The sequence below is a fragment of the Prunus avium genome, chromosome 1, assembly GCF_965620075.1.
Source record: "Prunus avium chromosome 1, drPruAviu1.hap1.1, whole genome shotgun sequence".
Lineage (NCBI taxonomy): Eukaryota > Viridiplantae > Streptophyta > Magnoliopsida > Rosales > Rosaceae > Prunus > Prunus avium.
In genome coordinates, this window is record NC_142284.1 from 1,317,691 (window position 1) to 1,338,533 (window position 20,843).

Below are 20,843 nucleotides of genomic sequence, written 5' to 3' on the forward strand. Positions count from 1 at the left end.
TGAATAGGTCGTTGAATATTGAATTGGTTCATTTTTGAGTTGTGTTATTTTGATACCGAAATGGTGCCTACGGTATGGTACGGTACCAACTTTGGCAAACTATAATCTCATACCAAACCATACCGGTTTTAATTTCCAATATTGGTAGCGGTACGAGCCCAATACCATACCGTGCCCACCCTTAACTTGTAGTTTACATTGATTTAGGTTTCCTAATTCTAAAGTAAATTACTGAAACCAAGGCCCATACTGATTTATACAGAGTCGGCCCAAAACCCAAACCAAATTCTTCTCCTTTACGCTCCGCACATCGTCGGTGTCTCAGTCATCATCACTGTCATCACTCGCACAGCTGCAGGAGCTTCTGCAAGCAAGAACGTCATCATCAAACATGGACCCACTCTCTGCCCTCCGCGACTTCACAATCCGAGGCGAGTTGGAGAAGATCGTCCGAGTCAACGACGAGTTCCGGTTCGACTCAGACTATAGCTTCCCCTGCCACGCCGAGACCGCCTACCGGTCCAAGCAGGGCAATCTTTATACCCTCGAAACTCTCCTTTATTACGTCACCAACCACCACCTCAAGCACACCGACTACATCCAGAGCGCCCGCACCCAGGGGATCCCCTCCGTCACTTTCCCCGACCGTAAGCCCCTCCTCGACTACCTCACCGGAAAGATCTCCTCTTCCGACTCCATCGAATTCCTCCTCCCCCCTCAAAACGACGCCGTCCATCCCAAACTCCCCAGTCTCGATCCGAACGTCAACAGCGGCATCAACAACGACAGCAACGATTACGGTACGACTGATTCTAGGGTTTTCAGTCAAATTGAGACCCCGGTGGACTACATGTCGTTGATTTGCTCCGGCGAGAGGCCGTTGAAGGACCGGGAGGGCTTGTTGGAGTGTAAAGGGAGGAACTTTTACGGCGTTTTGACTTCGGCAACCAAGCGAGAGGAGGAACGACAGCGTATCGAGTCGCAGCAGAGGAAAGACGGGTTGGTGGCGAAGAGTAGGCTAATGGGTTCGGACGAGAGGGGTTTGACCGGGTTCGGGGACGAATCGGGTTACGACCCGAATCCCAAGCCCAAATTGCACTTGAAGGGTGGTAAAATTGGGGAAGGTGTGCCCATAATTTTGGTGCCCAGTGCGTTTCAGACGCTGATTACGATTTACAATGTGAAGGAGTTTTTGGAAGATGGGGTTTATATACCAACGGATGTGAAGGTGAAGCAAATGAAGGGGGCTAAGCCTGACTGTGTGACGGTGCAGAAGAAGTTCAGTAGGGATAGGGATAGGGTGGTAACGGCGTATGAGGTCAGGGATAAGCCCTCGGCGTTGAAGGCCGAGGATTGGGATCGGGTTGTGGCGGTTTTCGTGTTGGGGAAAGAGTGGCAGTTCAAGGATTGGCCTTTCAAGGACCATGTTGAAATTTTCAATAAGAGTAAGTGGAGCATTTCTGTTCTGGGCTTAATTTGATTGACAAATAGTTATCTGGGTCATAAGGATATTTGCTTTCTGAGTTTGTTTATGCGATTGTTGAAACTACATTGTTGTGTATGTTTGTCTGTAATGCAGTCGTGGGGTTTTTCATGCGTTTTGAAGATGACAGTGTGGAGTCAGCTAAAATTGTGAAGCAGTGGAATGTAAAGATCATCTCGGTGAGCATCTTGAGCTGGTTTGCTGCTTTGATTTTAGTCAGTTATGTTAGTTTGGGTCTTGCTTTTGTAATTCGAATCATTGTCACTGCTTCTTCCACTTCATTCTTTTCTCTGTTTGTTCTGTTCTCATTCCATGTGAACATATATTCTAAATCTGCAGATTAGCAAGAATAAGCGGCATCAAGATAGAGCCGCGGCATTAGAGGTGTGGGACAGACTAGAAGAATTTGTACGGTCACGGTCACATTCTTGATGTGCGTCAAGTTTTGGGGAGAAAGATGTATGCAGCTATCTCATGTTGGAGATCACTTGGATTTTGGTGCTCCTGTTTGTAACTTTAAAGTTTAGTTACAAAATTTTGAGGATATTATAACCTTATGTTTTTAGCTGAGTGGAAGTTATATCAATCAAGAGAAGAGTACATGGAAAGATGGTTGGTTGGTTGAATATCAAGGGTAGATATTTGAAGATGGATTTGCCATTTTACAATTTATTCAAAGTCTTGGCACGCATTTGGCTGCTCTCACAGTTATTTTAAAGGATTTCTAATTTATCTTTGAACTGATTGAGAAATAGCAGCCGGCTTCCTTGAATCAGCTTCTCCTGAGCTTCTTCAGCCAGAGTCCTAGACACTGCTTGGCTTGCTTGGAATTGCTGGATGTTTTACATATTTGCAAGCTTTGGAGTGTTCAAGACCAACCATCATCTCCGACCGATGCCAAAGCCAACCAGAGGGGCAAACCTTGTCATACAGAAAATGCGTTGAGTGGAACTGCTATGTGGCTATCCCTGAGAATGGAGATTGAAAAGCTTATTTGTATTAAAGCCCTAATTTTGTTTATGCTGGTGTTAAAAGTTGCTGTCTTATATTTTCCGGCTCCTTTACGGACGCCTTTATGTAATGCCAGTACCCCTGATTGATATTCAGTATCATAAATCTTGTATAATTGATGCTTTTCAGTGCAACAATTTTGCTCTTGGCAAGTGCATTTGTTTTTGTTATGCTCCTTCTGTACACTCAGAAACCAGAAACCTTTATTATCAAAAAAGGAAGAGAGCAGGATGCCTCTTCTGTAGTACAAAAACATATATAAACCTCTCTATTGAGGTCACAATGAATAATAAATTACATGCATATATCTTACTACTGAATTCTAAACAATAATGGAATACATTAACAATCATCAAGAGCATTATGTGTAACTCGAAAGGTTGGCCAACAGAAAAGAAAATCAGCACATTGAGAGGGTAGCATATGCCGCAGCCAGAACAACAAACAGTTGAGTTGTAGACAACTTGATGGAGTTTCCAGATGAGCCAGCTTCAGTTGATGGTACATTTTTGGATCCAGTTCCTACACAATATGAACATCATAATTTCAGATGGAGCAGAGCTTTTAAACTTTGCTAAGGGGGAAAAGAAAAGAATACAAAACTATTTTATTCATGCATAGCTGAAAGAATGATATGAACTATTTTGTACCTGAAGGACCATCACTTGGAGATTCTGGTGTTCCTGCTGGAGAGTCAGCTGGAGAAGCAGCTGCGCATTTTTAGCAGTGTACAATTAATTAGTAGAAGATTAGCATCAACACAAGCCAAAAATCAAAGAAAATAAACATCTGCAGGCTTACCGTTACACTGGCTGAGGGGTGGAGTCTGAACATTGCAAGCACCTGGTAATGCCAGAGCCTGAGTTTGATTGACATTGATCCCGAGTGATGAGCCACTGCCGTTAAGGACCTCACACAAGCACTGTGGAGAAGAGCGGACGACGCTAGCAAGCTGTGAGCAGCATCCTGAAGAAGGGGTTGAGGAGTTGCCAGTAATGTAATTGAGGCAAGGTGACATACTGATGATCACATTGGTACAACTAGACTGTGCTGCTGCTTTCGCCAAAAACATGGTCACCAGGACAAGGACCAAACTCATCTCCATCCTCTGTGCCATTGCAACAATTAAGTTCTTGAATTTGTGTAGGAAATGCTTGAGAAGTTGTAATATCTGCACTGGGATTTGAGTGTTTGATTAACTTGGTGAATTTGAGAGGAGGGGCATGTGCCTTTTGTAAGGGGGCAAAAAGAAGAAACAGATAAAATGTTGGCTTAATTGGGTAACCAACTTCTCCTACTTATATTATTTCATAACGGTTTCCTTTGTACTTATGAAGCTTGGAACTTCAACATTTTATTCAAATGTTGTGGCTTTGCTGGCATAGGACTAGTTTGGAGGCCGGTTATTGGGTGACCAACTTCTATTGTTTTTGGGGATAAGTTAGAGGCTGGAGACTTCGAGAAATTGTTAGAGCAAGAAAGCTAAGTACGTAGGAAGCAGGTTTTGGAGAGAAGGGAAATTACATTTGTTTTCTTATTTTTTTGGTATTTCAGATCAGACTGATGCGCATGGTTTATTTGACTTGAGCTCATGACTCTGTACAATGGGTGATATTGGATACCTGTCAATGAGAGTATGGTCAACTACTCTCTTATCCTGTATCTGCATGCGTCGGGCAGTATCTTTGCACACAAGTTGGTCAGCAAAATGATTATTGAAGCCAATTCTTTGTTTTTGTTTTTGGGTGAGAGATTTAAAAGCTTCTCAACAAAATAGAAATCTGTCAATATTGAAGTCCTTATGCAAATTGGAGTACAAGTAGCATTTGTGGTTGAGTTTTGGGCTCTCTCAATACTACTAATTTCAGACAAATGTGAGTTATGCCACTTGATCATGATAGTGTGACCTCCTTGCATCCGAGTTCGAGTCCCTCTTCCATAAATTATAATAGTTTAAAATATCACATTATAAAAAAATATAAAAACTCTAGTTTTGGGATAAACATTACCCCCATTTGAGAATTTCCTAACACATTTGAGAGCTATTAACCAACCATATGAATCCACATGGCATCAGGGGGTTGGAAAGTTTCCTACCACCAGGTCAGCGAAAATGCAAGTCAAAATGGGCTCCATAGACATATGCCACATAATGCAAATCCCACCTACTCAAAAGTTCCAAAATCCCTTGTTTTCACAAAAGTTCGTTTAGGTAGTTGAGCTCCAAAACCAACTCACCTGTTTGTTCCCTCCACTTCTCCTCAATCCCCTTCATCTATAAATTCTCTCATCCTTCTCACCACCAAACACAATTCACTAAACCCATCTGACTCTTCTCTGATAGCACCATAAACTTATACATTTTACCAACTCCTACAAATTTGCTTCCATTTACAATTTCAGATATGGAGATTTCAGTGCCTTTTTTCCGTCTAGCTATGGCATTGGCAATGACTGTGGTCTTGGCTATGCCTGTCTATGGCCAAGTTGGTTCCCCTTGCAATGCTTCGGCAATTTCTAGCTTGTCCCCTTGCATGAGTTTTCTCACTAATAGCAGCTCCAATGGCACCTCACCAACTGCAGACTGCTGCAATTCACTAAAAGCCCTCACAAGTACCAGCAGAGACTGCTTGTGCCTCATTGTAACTGGAAGTGTTCCCTTCCAACTACCGATCAACCGTTCTCTAGCCATCTCTCTCCCTCGTGCCTGCAACATCCCCGGCGTCCCACTCCAATGCCAAGGTAAAAGAAAAAGTTTCTAATTTCATATCGCACTTGGGTTTTCAATTTCAACGTGATTGTGTGTATCTTTTTAATATGAATACTAACATGATGTTTATACTGTGCAGCCACAGTTGCACCTATTCCTGCTCCAGGTACGATTATTAGCGCTTTCTTGCGAGTTTGACATGTTATATTATCAATGGGACATGTTACATATAATTCAGATTAATAGTCTGACAAAATCGGATTCTCTCATAAGTGAACATTAATTTCTTATTTTGTTATGGTTGTTAAGTTGGTGAACTAATGTTGACTAATTGTACTTTTGGGCAGGTCCTAGCTCCCTTTCGCCAACCCTCTCTCCTGGAGCTTCACCATCTGGTCCAACAGGTAATCTCTGAAATTAGTACATTTTCAGCATAGCTGTCTGTCTCATTTAAAAAGGCAGATGTATAATTTTTTCAAGTGTCTAAAATTGGTGACACACTTCTTGTTGATTCCCCATGTATGTTTCTCTTGAGCAGCTTCCTCTGTTCCGGAACCAACCTCATCTGCTCTGTCACCGGAATCCGACACAACACCACTTTTAACTCCGCCATCTACAACAGGAGGCTCTGGAGCTCCAACCGCAACTACAGGGAGCCGTCCTGTTCTGACTCCTTCGGCTGCCTTTACCTCTTATCGTCTCTCACCCTCTCTTATGCTTTTTGCATCAGGCATTCTGGCTTTGAAGTTTTTCTAGGCTGATTATGTTCATCTCTATACATATTTCCATACATTGTCTGAGAAATATTCTTTTGTTGGTGGGTGTGAGTGTGACTATTGTTTTTGGCTAGTTTAGATCATTGCAACCCATTTTGGGTGATTATTTATTGAAACTTGGGTTTCTGTATTGTATAATTTGAACCAGTGCAAATAAAAATTTGTTTTACTTTATCTTGGATCCCTTCAGACTTTCAGTTTCAGTGAATTACTTTAAGAAGCTTGAAGCATGGGCTGCCATAAAACGTTGAAGATATATGATACCACATTTTTAAACATGGATTTTCAATCAAAATTAATCAGAGAAAGAAATTATGTGTCAATTGATCCGATTCACCGCATTCCGGCTTCGCGGTTAATTTTGAGTGAAAATGACTCCAATTTTCCTGAGTTTTTCTGCCAAAGGAGGAGTAAGGTGCTTGGGAAAAACCTAAAATGAGTTCAGATAATTGGTGTTTGAGTAGTTGGTCTCCGTTCCTATGAGTTCTCTGTATAAATAGTTGTATTATTTATATAAGCTGGTGAAGAACAAACTCATCTCATGTGCTTGGTTGGTGAAATTCCATTTCTTTCCACATTTCAATTGTGCCTTAGTCACAAATCAAAACCTCCTTGCTTGTTGAGACGTCATGTGCTTTGTTAATGCCTTGGCAGTTTCATGAGCACCCCTCACAATCCATGTGACAGGCTTCACTTCACCAACCCACCATGCAGGCCAAATAGCATGCATCTGCAATTACATGGATGAAAAAAAAAATCATTAAAAAGAGAAAAGCTTAGAATATCTCAATTCTTTTGTTCTCTGTCACCATTTTAACTCTGGTAGTGAGAAAGTTCCTCAACAGAGAGGTCACTGCATACATGAGAATGGAACTCAAAAAAAATTATTTGGTACTGATGAAACTGTGCATGAAGAGATTGGTTTTCTCCGGGATTTCTTGGATTTTGGCATTTCTGCTTTGTGTTTCACCATCTGCAGTTAAAACCCAAATTCCTGGCTGCTCCATGGTGGGTCTAGACCTTGAGCATTGCTTGAAACCAAGCAGTGGCTTTATTTCCATGGATGATACATGCTGCACAGCCCTTAATCAACTCGTCCAAGCCGGGTATGGATGCTTGTGCTCTCTGATAGCAACATCCCCATCTCTGCCTCTTTTAGGCACCCCCCTTTCATTGCCATTATCAAATTGCTACATATCTGCACCTCCTTTAACTCAGTGTCAAGGTATATATATAATTATGCTGGATTCAATTAAGCACCCTTAGATGCATAAATAAAATTTACATCCTTTCTTCCCCACTTATTTTGTACAGTGGTAGCTCCAAAGGCTGAAGGGGTTCCACCAAATGGCCCTCATGAGGAGATTGCACAACCTTCTGGTCCAACTGATCACCGGGTCGCGCCGATGGCTCCGGTTGAAGTGCTGCAGGCTCCATTGAACTTAACCAGCAATGGAAATGCTACAGTGTTAGAAGCAAAGCAGCCACCAGTGACCAAAAGCACTGATGATATATCAAACAGTGAGGAAAAGACCAAACTGCATCCACTGCCAATGCTTTTGCTTTCCTTGGCTCTTCAAGCTTGTAAAGCATTGTATTAGTTGTAATTATCTATTTATCTGTGCAATAAAAAATCAACTGATAAAGTAATCTTATAAATAATGATTGATTTAAAACTTCTATAAAATCATCAAACTGTTTAGTGTTGAGGCCTCTTCTTGTTACAGTTAGTTTGGAAAAAAAACTACCTACTGTCAACTGCCTCCAAAAGCCTAAACCTTGGGTAGTTGGTTAGATAGAGATCACATTCTTTTCGTTATTAAACAAACTTAACAGCCTTCGCACAGAAGCCAGAAAGGGTACTTTCGGAAAATCAAAATTCCTCTGTTTCCCGCCATTTCTCTCTCAACACTCAAAGCATGATCACCACCACCACCGCCCTGCACCGGTGGCTCATGGCCTTCGTCCTAGCCTGGACACTCGTCGTTCTCTCGGCAGCAGCAGAACCACCGCCGCCGCCAGGTTGCGCCGACGAGCTCGTGAGGTTCTCGCCGTGCCTGCCGTACGTGTCGTCTCCGCCCAACAACCTCTCTGACTCGGCCCCACCCAAGTGCTGCGACGCATTGTCGTCGTCGTTTGAGTCCGGCGGGGCCTTGTGCCTCTGCTACTTGATCCAGGACCCTCCGATGCTTGGGTTTCCGGTGAACGACACTCGCGTTCTGTCTCTGTCTTCCACTTGCCCTCTCAGCAACAATGGCACAAGCACAAAGACCGCTGATAATTCTTTGGAGTCGCTCTGCTCAGGTTCTTGACTGTCTTCTACATTTTCTTTTGGCCAATTTAGGGTTTTATTTATTTATCGATTGAAAAATTACCAATCTTTATTTCTTAAAGCTATGAATGTAAATACGATGAAATCTGGGTTCGAAATTCTAATCCATTGGGTAACTGCAACAGGGTCGCCTGAACTCCCTCCACTCCGCAGCTCAACGATTTCAGGGATTTCAAGTCCTTCTCCTTCTCCTTCTGGTACCCTAGTCTCTCACTCACTCCCTCCATGATTTTCTTGGATTATTTATTTACCTTCATTTGGATTATTGTTCGTTTTTCAAGTACATTGAGATTTGAGAAATATGCATGTGAGTGAATAAATGGGAGAATATTGGGTTGACTAGCTACCTTTGACTTAGGTTTGTGTTCATTATTTTTCAGGAGCTGACAATGCTTCATCTCCTTTGATGAGCTTACCGTCAGAATCAACAAACAGTTCAAGCTTGCTGCCGGGAAAGAGATCACCGACGACAACTCCACCAAGCTCAGCAGTAGAACCAGCTGGGGTGTCTACAGCAATGAAGCAAATTTGCAGAAGCAATACTTGGTTTCTACCTGCCGTACTGATTTTTCTTGTTCCCATCTCCACTCACCTGTAGTACTATATGCTCATCTGATCATACACCTAATCAAGCATACGTGTGTTACTCTGTTACATTGACATTCATGAATTTGTATATTCTGATACAAAGTTCTGCTTAATTGTGGGATGATGACCTGTGATAATTGAGCAACGAAGTCTAAATTTCTTTAGAAAAGGTATTAGGAATATCAATTCAATATGACAGTAGGCAAATGAAATCCACCACTCTCATCTATCTTTTATAATTGTAAGATAATATGCCAACTACTTGAAGGCTATTGTAAGTAACTTCACCAGCATCACCTATAAAATCCACTTTCACAGCATACACAATGCATTGACTGCGGTACTACTTGGCACTAGCTTCACGAATCCTGCTTCAAAATCCAGCTCCACCTAGAGCCACAGACTCATGGCACACCAAAAGCGAAACAGGAAAATATATTTCCAGCCAACAATCATTGTAAATCCTGGGATTCATAGTATATGAAGAAAGACAAATGCTTTATTTTCGCATTATATGTTCAGAAACTCAGTATTTACTTCCAGCCATCAGACCATTCAGCTTCATCATCCACGACAGGTTGGGGAGCTTCTGTTTGCCAGGACTCTTCCATGACAGGCTGGGGAACTTCTGTTTGCCAGGAGTTTTGAACCCACCCATCATCTCCATAGCACCAAGTGTTTCCTTCATTGTTTAAGAGATCTTCCTGTGGGTCCTCATAAACAAGCTCCTGCCTCTCAGGGGGGTTACAGCCCAGATAGGATGAGTTGTCTGCACAACGCCATAGAAGCCTGTTCCAGTTTGGGTCCTGCCAAAACCAAACAACTGATATTATAAGAAAATAAATCCTTGAATTGAACATATTTATTTATATAGACCTCAGTTGATTTGAGAGAATGTCCTGCAACCTGTAAGACAATGGGACAATACCTTGCTGATGATGTGCGGATTCCCAATTACAATTAGCAAAGCTTTAGCACGAGTAATAGCCACATTAAACCTTTTTGGATTGCTCAAAAATCCCAAACAATATCTTCTGTCAAATTCATCGTGTTTGATTGTTGATCGGACAGTTGATATTATTATAACTTGTCTCTCTTGTCCCTGAAATTGCTCAACACTTCCAACCTTGATGTTAGGCATCTCCAAATTTTCGAAAGCTTTCTTCAGTTTTAGTACTTGCTGCCGATAAGGTGCTATGATCCCAATATCTTCCTCACTCAAATTCTTTTTTGCAGTCAATTGCTTAGTGACCTCTACTACCTTACTTGCCTCAGTCCGATTAAACCATGATGGATTACTTCCTTCCCTCTCATCACAGCCTTCGATGCCAAAGAAAAGAACAGGGAAATCCTTGTTAGGAAGAAGGTCCACCCTTGCCATGAAGGGAACCGAGTCATCTTTACAAGCAATCAACTCTTGTCCATAGAACAACATATTAGGGAGATACAAAATTTCTGGGTGGCATCGATAATTTCTAACCAATTTTGTTACATAGCTTTTATCCCCATTACTATAAAACTCACATTCGAACATTCTCTCCAAGTATGATCTCCCCAAACCAAAGGATTCTGCTTGGCTGGAGTTTATGATTGGACCTAATTGCTTAGGGTCTCCAGCAAGAACAACTACTGTATTCCAATGGTAGAGATGTGATATCGGGATCATGGTTTCTGGTTCTGAAGCTTGGCCTGCCTCATCCAAGATAATATGAGAGAAGTGGCCTCGTGGGACACCTTCTGCATAAAGCAGAGAGGCACTCATATAGGTTGATATGATGATCCTATAGCGCCGGAAGACACGGAGTTCAGGACACTTGAAGGTATCTTCATCAAAGAAGCAGAAGTCAATATGGTTAGGATTGACATCTTCATAAGGACGGGAAGATGCATTGAGCCTGAATATTTCATTCTCTCGAACTGCTGTACCAGCCTTTGCATTGAGGAGTTTTTCCAGAATGTGGTCTGCTGCACTATTTGAAGGTGCACACACAAGGATTCTAGTATTCTTCCGAGTTTCATAGAGTTGGAGGATTGCTTCCACTAATGTCATAGTCTTGCCTGTTCCAGGAGGGCCATAAATCACATAAGGTGGCCCTCCTTTGCAGCCAAGGATCATCTCAACTGAGCACATCTGCTCCTTATTAGGTGTACAAGATATAGGCACCAGTCGAGTGCCTCTAATTATCCTTCTCTGAGAGGACTCAGATGGAAAAAGGAACATTATCTCTAATTTTTCTGCTGCATCAACCGCTTGATATAACCTTCTCATGGTGATTCGATTAAATGTAAATTGTACACTATAAAGGTTACCATCTCTGTGGCGTGCGTGAAATTCTGGCGGAAACTTCAAGTAAACATCATCAGCCTCAACACGGTAGATATAACCCTGAGCAGAACACATTAAATTTTTTTGGAAAGATAAGCTATAGAATTCTGGATATTTAAATAACATGAAAAAATTTGAGTATTGATGAAAAAGGCCAAATACACGCATTAGCCAACAGCTTGTGAAACACAATGCATATGCATTGATTAAATTCTCTTTCTTCATGAATGAACTGCCCATGGATCATGAATGGCCAACTTCTGCCAACATTAAGGGAAGGAACCTTTCAACTATTTTCTTTGGCCAAAAATTACTTTAGAGAATTATTTCAAGTACATGACAAATTATAAAATATAAGAGTGGCAATAAGTTGTTTTAAAATATAAATAGTATGGGATGATAATACTCTAGAAGTCCAAATCTATATCGGTAGAGCTAAGCATTTATAAATAGATAGATAAATAAGTATAAAATACCAATAGCTAACAATCACAGCATTCAGTAAATGCATTAGATGTTTGGTCTTAATGATAAGATTTTGTTTCAGAAGGACAACCTGATACGGAGGAACTGTATCATCTGCATACTCAGAAAGCTTGGCAAAAACATAATCCCCTTGGACAAGTGAAGGCCTTCTCTCAGCAAGCCCAGGGACTTCAAGGGACAAAAATTGATGTCCTCTCTTCCTCAAAGTAACACCTACCATATCATGGCTTCTCATACTTTCCTGAAGCAATCACCAAATTGATCACAAATCAAGAACAACTTCATACAGTGTTGTTACAAAATGAAGAACTTACCTCTATCTGTATTTCCTCCATGATGACTAAAGTTTTGAAGTAATTTGCATAATTCCCTCTCGTAAGACCTTCGGTGACAACATAAGGAATCTGCTTGCTCTCAAGTAATTCTCTGATGTCTTTTGGAATGTCGTATCGAGGAAGCCTATTCTTGTACGGTCGTCGGTCTGTTACTCCACTAGGGCGTACAGCCACATGAAAACAATCTACAACAAGTGGTTTCTTTCTAGTGGCTCTTGTGTATGGTTTTGTTGAGGCCATAGATTGGGATACTTTATCTTCTGCTAAGAGAATAACAACTCGTTCAATCTGTTCAGTCTCCAAATCAAAATGCACAAAGGCCTTGTGCTGACCAATTTCCTTGGGTTTGCAAGATAGCCATATAGTCAAAGTATCTCCTGGCTGAAGCATTCTGTCCTCCAGAGAAGTAGACTCAAGGAAGGCTTCGATGGTTTCGACATCGGAGTCTGCAGTTGGAGGTTTCATCACAGAAAGCTTGAAAGAGTCCTCTGGACTTGAGGCGTAAATTTTAACACCGCATAGCTCCACCGGGTCATGGGTGGTGTTCTTAATAGTTATCTTATCCACAGCTGTTTCTCCTACGCATACTGATTGAGGCTTTTCACCTTGCTTTCCACCCACATAAGGGAATGGGACTGAAATAACAATTGGACCCTCTTCATTTGGGTTGTAACTACGCACCGATTTATCATCCTCGAAATCTATGAAGCCGATTTCTCCTTTGTCTCCAATGACAGAGCATTCCTCATCCGACTTATAACCATTTGTACCCATCACCAAACGGAGACTGACATGAAGAACAAACTGTGAGTTACAACTAGGGAAAAAATGAATAAAAAAAAACAAAGAGAGGAGAAGAAGAAGAAGAAGAAGAAGAAAGTGGTTTCTGACTAGAAGATTAAGGTACCCAATGATAAGTACTAAAGACCAACTAGTTCCTGGTCTAGCCGTACTTCTCTTCCCAATGTTGGAAGAGGTCCAAGTTCGAATCCCCCCTCCCCGTTGATCCAGATAAGAAAACTACCAGTCTACCAAATACCAATTTCGCTACCAAGGCTTGGTAAAGGTACATTGGAAGCAGTAGATTCAAAATCACAAAAACAATTACATGAAAGCTCCAACAAAGTTAGTAGACCCACAATCAGAAAAACCGCAGAACAGGGAGAGCAAAGTGCAAACGCGGCTACCGTGAAGCATTTCAACAAAATTTATATAATCTCACATCAATTCCAGAAACCCATATGAGAACCAAACTCTACATCAATACACGAACGCACGCAACAAACACATTGACAAATACAAACAAATAAACAAACAATAAGAAATCGCTATGAAAGAAAGCTAAGAAACGGTTGAGAGACAGACCTGAGAAAAGAAATGTGGAGGCCTTGATCGACAGAGATGACCCAGAAACCCACCGCTGATCAAACCTCAAAGACTAGATCTTTGAGAGAGAACCAGAGAATCCGAAAAAGGGTCCACTGCATTTCATCCGATAGAAAGAAAAAGGCAAATAAAGTTCAACTTAGTGTACAAGGAAGACTGGAGTGAGAGAGAGAATGAAAAGAAAGCCCTGGACAAACCTAAATACTAGTTTGTAAAAGTTGCAAACAAACAAATAACCTTGACCAATGACTTGATTTGTGAAGTGGCATTTTCCAGTTTTGGATTAATCTTGTCAAAATTCTTCGCTCTACTTCCCCCTTAAGTATTATCACTAGTGAATTAGTGATGGATGGCCAAAACGTGGTGCAGAAGTTCAATTTTCTGCTGCTCAATACAGTGCCCAACATGGGATAAAGGGGTATCCTGTACTGTCCCGTCCCTGCCCAAAACTCATTTCTGTCAAGGTCGGATAGAATAGCCCAAAGTGATTGAATTTGTGTTTCCAGTTTCATGCAAGTTTTATGAGAGTGAACTGTGAGTATGGGCCCACAGCATTCAAATAATATGATCGTATAAAAATACTCACCTAGTCTAAAATACACTGCCCATGTTCCAAAGTTTAGGTTTTTGTTCATGAAAGATTTGTGAGACTTTTCAAATGATAAAAGAGTTGAGTTACTTTTTCTTTTCTTTTTGGACAAAAGTTGAGTTCCTTTGATAGATGGGCAATTGCAATATAAAACAACAATTTTAGAGATTTATTTGTGTAGGAACGCCAAACATAACAACCACCATTTAGGAGAGGTTCGAAATCCCCAGTCACCCAATGAATATTTGTGTTTGCATAAATAAAAAAACCGCAGGGAAAATAAGAAATCAAAGATATTTTCAACAAGGACAAAAGAAAAGGAAATGAAAGATAAGGAATGAGGAGACAATGAAGCCTCCCACATGTTCTTCAACATACCCTGTCCCCTAAAAAGAGTATTCCAGTCATTACAAATGAAACTCACACTTTTAAGGACCATTTTTTTGTTTTCAAAATACAACTATTCTGGCATATCAGAACTTCAAACAAGAACAGAGCTACTTTGAGCATTTTAAATAGGTTCTGGCAGGACATCAAATTCCCCTCCTAGCATTGTCAAATTCACCCAGCACAAGTTTAAAAGTAAACTAAACAGAAGTCTGATGATAGATATTAAAAGATCATGCGGCAGCAACACTAGCATCCCTGATGGATTCCCGCCACGCATACTCCCTCGCACCATCCTTGTCAACTATCTTGATGACAAAATTGGGGGGAGCCACCACCAACCTCGACCGGATCTCAATAATGCACTTATCAACCAGATCAATTGCTTCCTCCACAGACATGCCACTGTGGTAGTGCCTGTCCATCAGTGAGAGTGCGAAATATGACCCATATCCAAAGGCTCCCTTTTCAACCTTGTGAAGTGAGGCAATGTAGTCAATGTAGTATAGGGATGCCCCAGCCTCTTTGTCAAAACCAGCCATAAGGATGTTCACCATGTATGGGTTCTGAAAAGAAAGAAGAAAGAGAAGTTATACATCAACTAACTATTTAAAAATTCTATTGGCTTAAAGAATAAAAGTCAAGTTAAAAAAGCCTTCCAGGGATAAACTAAGCAATGAACTTCTTGGTAAACAACACAATAAATTAACCATATGGTTATTTGTTCTTAGCACATGAAAATTCAAAGTGGAGTTTACACTAGATACAGCAAATTCAAAACTAAGTATTTGAAGTTGCAAAATCAATAAAGAAAAAATTTGTGACTTCAAAAGGAAAAATCATAGTACATACAACCCTTCTTGAGTGTTTGAACCCCCACCCCAAGAATTTTATCCTTCCTTTGACGATACCCACAGAAGTGAACTGCTAGTGTCTAAAACCCCTGGTAAATCCCATTTGGGGAACCCAAGTCGACTATGCAAATTTCTAGGAATACCATCTTCAAATATTCACTATTTCATTGATGCTCCTTACGCTCAGGAACAGCCTCAAAACTGAGAAGCTTATAAAATACTCCAGACTACCACGGTAATTTACCCTCAATATCCTAGACCTTTGATGAAATGGTAAGAACATTCCTGAGACAATGTTCTAGAATACAAATGCAATCTCATTTGAAACCATAAGCAAATGGTAATTCAAATAGAGGTTTAATGTATAGAAACAAAGGGGGTGAGGAATGGTAGGATTCTCTGAGGACTGCTAAGGTTGAACTTGAAGGCAAGAAGTCACTAGAATTTTAGAATTGATTCTGCAAGTTGAGGCAGAAACTACCTACAACTTTGGGTTTCATGGTGATTAAGGCTAGGGCTGTTATCAATAAAATCAGGGAAGTGAACTTCAGGGGGAATTTGGTAGTTGATGTAAAACACATGAAAAAAGCATTTGGTGTAATGTTTTTAAAGTCTGGAGAAGACAGTTTTCAAGATATGGAAACAAAAAAGCACTATTGTTTTGACAACAGCTCCGCACTGTATCCCGCATTTTTGAAAACTAGAATCCAAAACAATAGAAAATATATTCAAAATCAAAGCTAATACAACAAGGAAGCTCTTTTCTTCCCCTTTTTGGTCTGCCAGACTCTTTCTTCTCCCATTCCTTCAGAGGAACACTTGGAAGCTCAATTAAGTTTCTACGGAACTTCTCAAGCAACCTCATTTCAATTAAAAAGTTTGACTAGTTAACTAACGAAAATACTTTCAAAGAAGCACTGTGAAGCTTAATTCGGTTTGTTAGAATACTTCCCAAGAGACCTCATTTCTAAATTTTTAATTGTGGAAGTTTATAGAAATATTTTACATAAGTTATGCACAGATGGAGCAAATTTAAGATAAAAATTAGATTGCATTAGTATGACTAACTAGGGTTACAACTCTTCTCAAACCACATACTAAGCAACATATACGTAGCATGTACAGAACCCACAGCCTTCCCTATAAGATTATTTTATACACGAATTCAAACTGGTAGTCTCTGATCACTTAACTTTGCGATATAACTTAGCCCGCTCAATCACCTCCTACGTTACTGGTAATTAATGCATAAAATAAGAAAGGTGTTTGGATCCTCACCCCTAATAATGCTGTAATCTGTAACCAATGACTAAAGAAGCCATTGAGAAATTTACTCAGGTTATAAAGTCAAACACCAAAACTGGCTTACTCAATAGGACATTACAACAGCATGCTCAAACTCAAAAACAATGTCCACACAGTAAAGAATTTCCCCACTTCACATCATTATTTCTTTTTTTGGGCTTGAAACCCACTTCATATAATTAATTTCCACGCTGTTGCGCCTTTAACTTAAAACCAGAACACGTCGCAATGAATCAAGAAAAACCCTAGATTTGCACAAGCTGAAAAACACATGCAAAATGAGACTATTAACCTTTACCCTAGATCCCTAATATTGGGCAAAATTCTAATTAACCAAATAGTGAACAAAGAAGTTAAATTTAATCTACCAAAAAAATATAAATAAAAAACCAATACCTTTCGCAGGGCGGTGGCGAGCTCGCCACGGGTGAAATTAGCAGCAGCAGCAGTGGTCAATGGGATCCCATTACGGAACTGATACAAGGCCACATTTTTCTGTATATACTCTGTGAACTGAACTCTATTTCCCCCAATTATTAAAAAAAAAAAAAATAAATAAAAATCAGATTCCAAACCACAATGATCGATAATCAAAATAAAACCCCAAAACAAAAAACAAAAAACAAAAAGAAAAGATTTTGGACCTGTCGCCGGGCTCACCGCTGGCGGCGACGAGTTTGTGCGAATCGAGCACCATGATTTTGTCTTCGTTAGACTTGTGCACCAGTATGCTGTGCACAGCTGACGTGTCCGCCGCCACCACCGCGAAGCCGTCCCCTACCAAGCCGAAGATGGACTCCATTGCCTTGTTCTTGATCTGCTAGGTTTTCAAGTTTCGATCTCTCTCTCTCTGCGTTTTCGATTGCTTCGGAGCTGGGTCACACTGTTTGTGCTTTTGGGTTAGGAAATTGGAGGTAATAGCAGGGGACTTGAGCAACAAGTTCACTCAGAGGGTCTGTTTGGTTGTATGCAATTTGTTGGTCCACTTACAGAATAACATTTATCTACAACCGGTTCTGCTATCCCAATAGAACGATAAACTTCTATAAAATAAAAATAATAAATATATATATATATATTTCTTATTTTATAATGGAAAATACTTCCCTCCTTACTATGTATATGTAAGAGCATCCACAGTGGGGGGGTGTATATGGGGGTTTATGTTAAATATACACCCCGAGTCACCGGAATGGTCTCCAATTGTGAGATGTAAATGGATGTAAATATACATCACCACCATGGGGATGTAAAATAAAATGTATATTTACATCCATTTTTACATCCCTTGCAGGCGGGACCCACCCGAGAAAAGAGAAGAAAAATGAAGAAAAGTCAACATAAAAGGCTGGGACCCACGGCTACACCCCCGAATTTACACTCTCCCACTGGAGCAAAAAACATATTTATACCCCCCGGAGGTGTAAAGGAGATGTAAAAGTGGCTTTACACCCCCGAATTTACACCCCCCTACTGTGGATGCTCTAAGTATGAGCTCTTATATTCTTGCTAATAGCCGTGTGATATGCTTGCATAAGTTTTTTTTTGTTGTGTTTTTTATGAATTATTTTTGCATATGTATAATTGTGATTCGCAGGAAGGAAGAGTATCTCTTTATTAGGAATGAGACAAACAATATCCTTTTATAATACAAAATATATGTTTTTTTATTTTATGAAAATTAAATTTAATATTTCTAATAAGAAAGATAAACTGTGGTGTTGGCTTAAAAGATTGTTAAAAAATGGTAAGCCAAAGTTAGTCTTTCCAGTTTACACTCGATTTTAAGTGATTAAAATCACTTCAAATCACTTAAAGTGATTATATGGAGAATTAGAGACTCCGCCCCTGCTTGAATGCAATACATCAATTATATATTTTTTGGGTTTATCGAAATGGTCCTGAACTTATGTCCGAGTTCCATTTTAGTCCTTTAATTACTTTTGTTTCACTCTAGTGGTGGTGCTCCAACTCTTTATCTTAGTGTTAAATTAGTCATGCCGTCAAAGTCCGTTAATATTGTGGTTAAATTAGGTGATAAAACAGTCCATATAAATTTATACAATAATTAAAATTAAAGTATAATATTATTTATAAAGTAGCTAGAGCTCTAAACACAATTAATTAAAAAGGTCACACTACATGAGCTAAGCCACTTCAAAACACTAGTAAAGCCACACTCATGCTTATACGGACAACCGTCGTGGGTCGTCGCTATAATAGTCGGTATTCGCGATTGTTATCATTATTTTGACTGCACAACAAATAAAACCACATTAAGGCAAATATATAAGGAAATTGCTGATCACATTTTATTTGTTTACGTGCAGGGCAAGTCTAAATTATTGGTAGACCATGTTTGATTAATTATTTAGAATTTTTGAATCAACGATTCAAAGTCACACATACAGATATAGATGATTGTGACCAGTGGCGGACCTATTAAGGCGCAATGAGGTGCAGCTGCACCTTCCCTCGCCGGAAAAACCATTGTAGGTGCTTCAAATTGCCCCTTTGCTCAACTGGTGTACAGATCACTATTTACTTAAGTTTACGATGTAAATAAGGAAGTACCTCCCATTTGGATTCAAATAAAAATACTAGAAAATAAAATTCCCACCAAATCAAAATATGAAAAATCGGTTTTAGTGCAAAATACGATTTAGGCTAAAAATGATGGTTCATTAAGTCAATATATACTTCATACTAAAATCCCATAAAATCAAGTTTTCTTATTTGATATGTAAGGAATAAAAGCCGCCAAAAATTATCTTGAGAAAATAATTATTCCAAAAAACCATTTTTCATACTTAGTCAATATTGCACCTCCGCTAAAAATTTCTGAGTCCACCAGTGATTGTGACTAACAAACATCAAGCGACACCATTTGAGTATTGCAAATGTTTGATTTGATTACTAAAAGATTGAACAAACCTTGTTGGAGAATGATTGTATCAAGGAATTAGCAAAAAAAGAGGTGATGGAGAATGATTGTATCAAGGAATTAGCAAAAAAAGAGGTGATGAGAAGTTCAATTCTGAGACCAATTGTCACACCACGAGGAATATGTTATTTACCAAACCCCAAAAGACAAAATGGAGAGTGGGAGCGGGGGAGGCGCAGCTAGAACCATTTTTCTCATTTGATATGATTCGCAAAAATATGAAAGGACAACATACATAAACCTTTGCGATTCATTATTACATCAAACTGATATATTGTTCTCAATATTGGCAGTATACCATAATGTAAATGGTTTTCTGCATTAAAATTGTAAATTAATTTGCAGTGAAATTGGCAGCAGCAGGAATAGATCGAGGCCAGTTCGGGCACTTTGGTGGACCAGGAGGGTTGCAAGGAGCCCCATCGGACATGACACAGATGCAAGAATCAAATGGAATCCCTCCGCCACCAGAACGACAGTAAGATCTGACACGCCCAACATTCCGATAACAAGTAATGCATGTCATGGTGCACTCGTCAACGTCGGGACAACCGCCGCCAATAGTTGCTAGTGTACATTCATCGGCATTCACCATTGGCACCATTCTTCTTACTGTCCATAAAAATAAAACAACTTACTTAAGCTAAATAATAAATTAATGTGTGACGTGTGTTATGTTGTAAAATTATGAATAAAAACCACACATATATATACTTCATATATAATTTTATTGGATAATAGTTCAGATTGATGCTGTGACATGGAAACATTGTGACAAACTGCGGAAAGAATTATTCCATTCATTCATCCATAATCATGTTTATTAACATCAAATGTGTGAGAATGTGAAGGTAAAGAGTCCCACATTGGAAAGTTAAGAAACCTAGCAAGGGCTTATAAGGAGTTGGGCTACTCCCCTCATTGCCAATTGATTTTGGGGTGGAACCTCAACTTCCTTCAAAATGTGGGTGCAAATATACAAAAAAGAAGAACACAAACCTGAGGTGAATACAAAGAGGGCGAGAAGCAAGTACAAGGGAGCAAAGAGCTTGGCCATTTTGAATGCTTGTTTTAAGACAGCAATGAGACTCTGGATTGGAAGAATGAGAAGAATGAAGGCAATTCTTGTCAATTGGTGTTACTTTGGTAGGTTTTTATAAGTAAAGCACAAGTGAGAAGATGTTCCCCGTATTAATGCAAATTAAGCAAATTAAGAAATATCTAATGAGAAGAATCCTTCACAATCTATCAGAGATATTTTACCTAAATTATCCCGTTGAGAATATAAATGCTTATTAGCTAGATAATAAGGGTAAATATTTGCATATATA

At 39.8% G+C, this 20,843-nt stretch overlaps 6 protein-coding genes and 1 long non-coding RNA gene across 8 annotated transcripts; 4 read left to right on the forward strand and 3 right to left on the reverse strand.

Annotated features, from left to right (window-relative positions):
• The first annotated feature begins 268 nt into the window (after positions 1-268).
• Positions 269-2,664, forward strand: PHP (PLANT HOMOLOGOUS TO PARAFIBROMIN). Its single transcript, XM_021956166.2, has 3 exons — positions 269-1,445; positions 1,580-1,662; positions 1,823-2,664. Exons 1-3 carry the CDS (start codon positions 392-394, stop codon positions 1,913-1,915), a joined length of 1,230 nt encoding a protein of 409 aa, XP_021811858.1. The 5' UTR covers positions 269-391; the 3' UTR covers positions 1,916-2,664.
• A 5-nt stretch (positions 2,665-2,669) lies between these two features.
• On the reverse strand, positions 2,670-3,772 carry LOC110755023 (Bifunctional inhibitor/lipid-transfer protein/seed storage 2S albumin superfamily protein). Its single transcript, XM_021956167.2, has 3 exons — positions 3,296-3,772; positions 3,145-3,204; positions 2,670-3,016 (listed from the first exon to the last, which is right to left on the reverse strand). Exons 1-3 carry the CDS (start codon positions 3,609-3,611, stop codon positions 2,895-2,897), a joined length of 498 nt encoding a protein of 165 aa, XP_021811859.1. The 5' UTR covers positions 3,612-3,772; the 3' UTR covers positions 2,670-2,894.
• A 1,025-nt stretch (positions 3,773-4,797) lies between these two features.
• Positions 4,798-6,153, forward strand: LOC110755043 (Bifunctional inhibitor/lipid-transfer protein/seed storage 2S albumin superfamily protein). Its single transcript, XM_021956193.2, has 4 exons — positions 4,798-5,236; positions 5,344-5,370; positions 5,552-5,608; positions 5,743-6,153. Exons 1-4 carry the CDS (start codon positions 4,900-4,902, stop codon positions 5,958-5,960), a joined length of 639 nt encoding a protein of 212 aa, XP_021811885.1. The 5' UTR covers positions 4,798-4,899; the 3' UTR covers positions 5,961-6,153.
• Positions 6,154-6,737: 584 nt separating this feature from the next.
• On the forward strand, positions 6,738-7,656 carry LOC110755029 (uncharacterized). The gene is made up of 2 exons (XR_015835071.1): positions 6,738-7,205; positions 7,295-7,656. It is a non-coding gene; the product is annotated as an uncharacterized LOC110755029 (long non-coding RNA).
• A 138-nt stretch (positions 7,657-7,794) lies between these two features.
• On the forward strand, positions 7,795-8,932 carry LOC110755018 (Bifunctional inhibitor/lipid-transfer protein/seed storage 2S albumin superfamily protein). Its single transcript, XM_021956161.2, has 3 exons — positions 7,795-8,284; positions 8,438-8,509; positions 8,693-8,932. Exons 1-3 carry the CDS (start codon positions 7,900-7,902, stop codon positions 8,908-8,910), a joined length of 675 nt encoding a protein of 224 aa, XP_021811853.2. The 5' UTR covers positions 7,795-7,899; the 3' UTR covers positions 8,911-8,932.
• A 141-nt stretch (positions 8,933-9,073) lies between these two features.
• Positions 9,074-13,922, reverse strand: SDE3 (P-loop containing nucleoside triphosphate hydrolases superfamily protein). Of its 2 annotated transcripts, none has more exons than XM_021956159.2 (6): positions 13,671-13,922; positions 13,413-13,528; positions 12,027-12,834; positions 11,783-11,953; positions 9,829-11,286; positions 9,074-9,706 (listed from the first exon to the last, which is right to left on the reverse strand). In XM_021956159.2, exons 3-6 carry the CDS (start codon positions 12,819-12,821, stop codon positions 9,434-9,436), a joined length of 2,697 nt encoding a protein of 898 aa, XP_021811851.2. In that variant the 5' UTR covers positions 12,822-12,834; positions 13,413-13,528; positions 13,671-13,922; the 3' UTR covers positions 9,074-9,433. The 2 variants fall into 2 exon arrangements, with proteins under 2 accessions (XP_021811851.2, XP_021811852.2); XM_021956160.2 differs by having other exon boundaries at positions 13,631-13,922.
• A 424-nt stretch (positions 13,923-14,346) lies between these two features.
• Positions 14,347-17,535, reverse strand: LOC110755034 (proteasome subunit beta type-2-A). The gene is made up of 3 exons (XM_021956178.2): positions 17,213-17,535; positions 16,965-17,088; positions 14,347-14,975 (listed from the first exon to the last, which is right to left on the reverse strand). Exons 1-3 carry the CDS (start codon positions 17,368-17,370, stop codon positions 14,643-14,645), a joined length of 615 nt encoding a protein of 204 aa, XP_021811870.2. The 5' UTR covers positions 17,371-17,535; the 3' UTR covers positions 14,347-14,642.
• Between the last annotated feature and the right edge of the window lie 3,308 nt (positions 17,536-20,843).

Coding starts and splice junctions, on each gene's coding strand:
- PHP (XM_021956166.2), top strand. CDS start 392: ATGGACCCACTCTCTGCCCTCCGCGACTTCACAATCCGAGGCGAGTTG. Junction 1,446..1,579: donor TGTTGAAATTTTCAATAAGA/GTAAGTGGAGCA, acceptor TCTGTAATGCAG/TCGTGGGGTTTTTCATGCGT. Junction 1,663..1,822: donor GGAATGTAAAGATCATCTCG/GTGAGCATCTTG, acceptor CTAAATCTGCAG/ATTAGCAAGAATAAGCGGCA.
- LOC110755023 (XM_021956167.2), bottom strand. CDS start 3,611: ATGGCACAGAGGATGGAGATGAGTTTGGTCCTTGTCCTGGTGACCATG. Junction 3,205..3,295: donor ACCCCTCAGCCAGTGTAACG/GTAAGCCTGCAG, acceptor AAAAATGCGCAG/CTGCTTCTCCAGCTGACTCT. Junction 3,017..3,144: donor TCCAAGTGATGGTCCTTCAG/GTACAAAATAGT, acceptor CATATTGTGTAG/GAACTGGATCCAAAAATGTA.
- LOC110755043 (XM_021956193.2), top strand. CDS start 4,900: ATGGAGATTTCAGTGCCTTTTTTCCGTCTAGCTATGGCATTGGCAATG. Junction 5,371..5,551: donor TGCACCTATTCCTGCTCCAG/GTACGATTATTA, acceptor ACTTTTGGGCAG/GTCCTAGCTCCCTTTCGCCA. Junction 5,609..5,742: donor TTCACCATCTGGTCCAACAG/GTAATCTCTGAA, acceptor TCTCTTGAGCAG/CTTCCTCTGTTCCGGAACCA.
- LOC110755018 (XM_021956161.2), top strand. CDS start 7,900: ATGATCACCACCACCACCGCCCTGCACCGGTGGCTCATGGCCTTCGTC. Junction 8,285..8,437: donor TTTGGAGTCGCTCTGCTCAG/GTTCTTGACTGT, acceptor TAACTGCAACAG/GGTCGCCTGAACTCCCTCCA. Junction 8,510..8,692: donor TCCTTCTCCTTCTCCTTCTG/GTACCCTAGTCT, acceptor ATTATTTTTCAG/GAGCTGACAATGCTTCATCT.
- SDE3 (XM_021956159.2), bottom strand. CDS start 12,821: ATGGGTACAAATGGTTATAAGTCGGATGAGGAATGCTCTGTCATTGGA. Junction 11,954..12,026: donor TGGAGGAAATACAGATAGAG/GTAAGTTCTTCA, acceptor TGATTGCTTCAG/GAAAGTATGAGAAGCCATGA. Junction 11,287..11,782: donor ATACAGTTCCTCCGTATCAG/GTTGTCCTTCTG, acceptor TGTTCTGCTCAG/GGTTATATCTACCGTGTTGA.
- LOC110755034 (XM_021956178.2), bottom strand. CDS start 17,370: ATGGAGTCCATCTTCGGCTTGGTAGGGGACGGCTTCGCGGTGGTGGCG. Junction 17,089..17,212: donor AGCGGTGAGCCCGGCGACAG/GTCCAAAATCTT, acceptor TGGGGGAAATAG/AGTTCAGTTCACAGAGTATA. Junction 14,976..16,964: donor TCGCCACCGCCCTGCGAAAG/GTATTGGTTTTT, acceptor CTTTCTTTTCAG/AACCCATACATGGTGAACAT.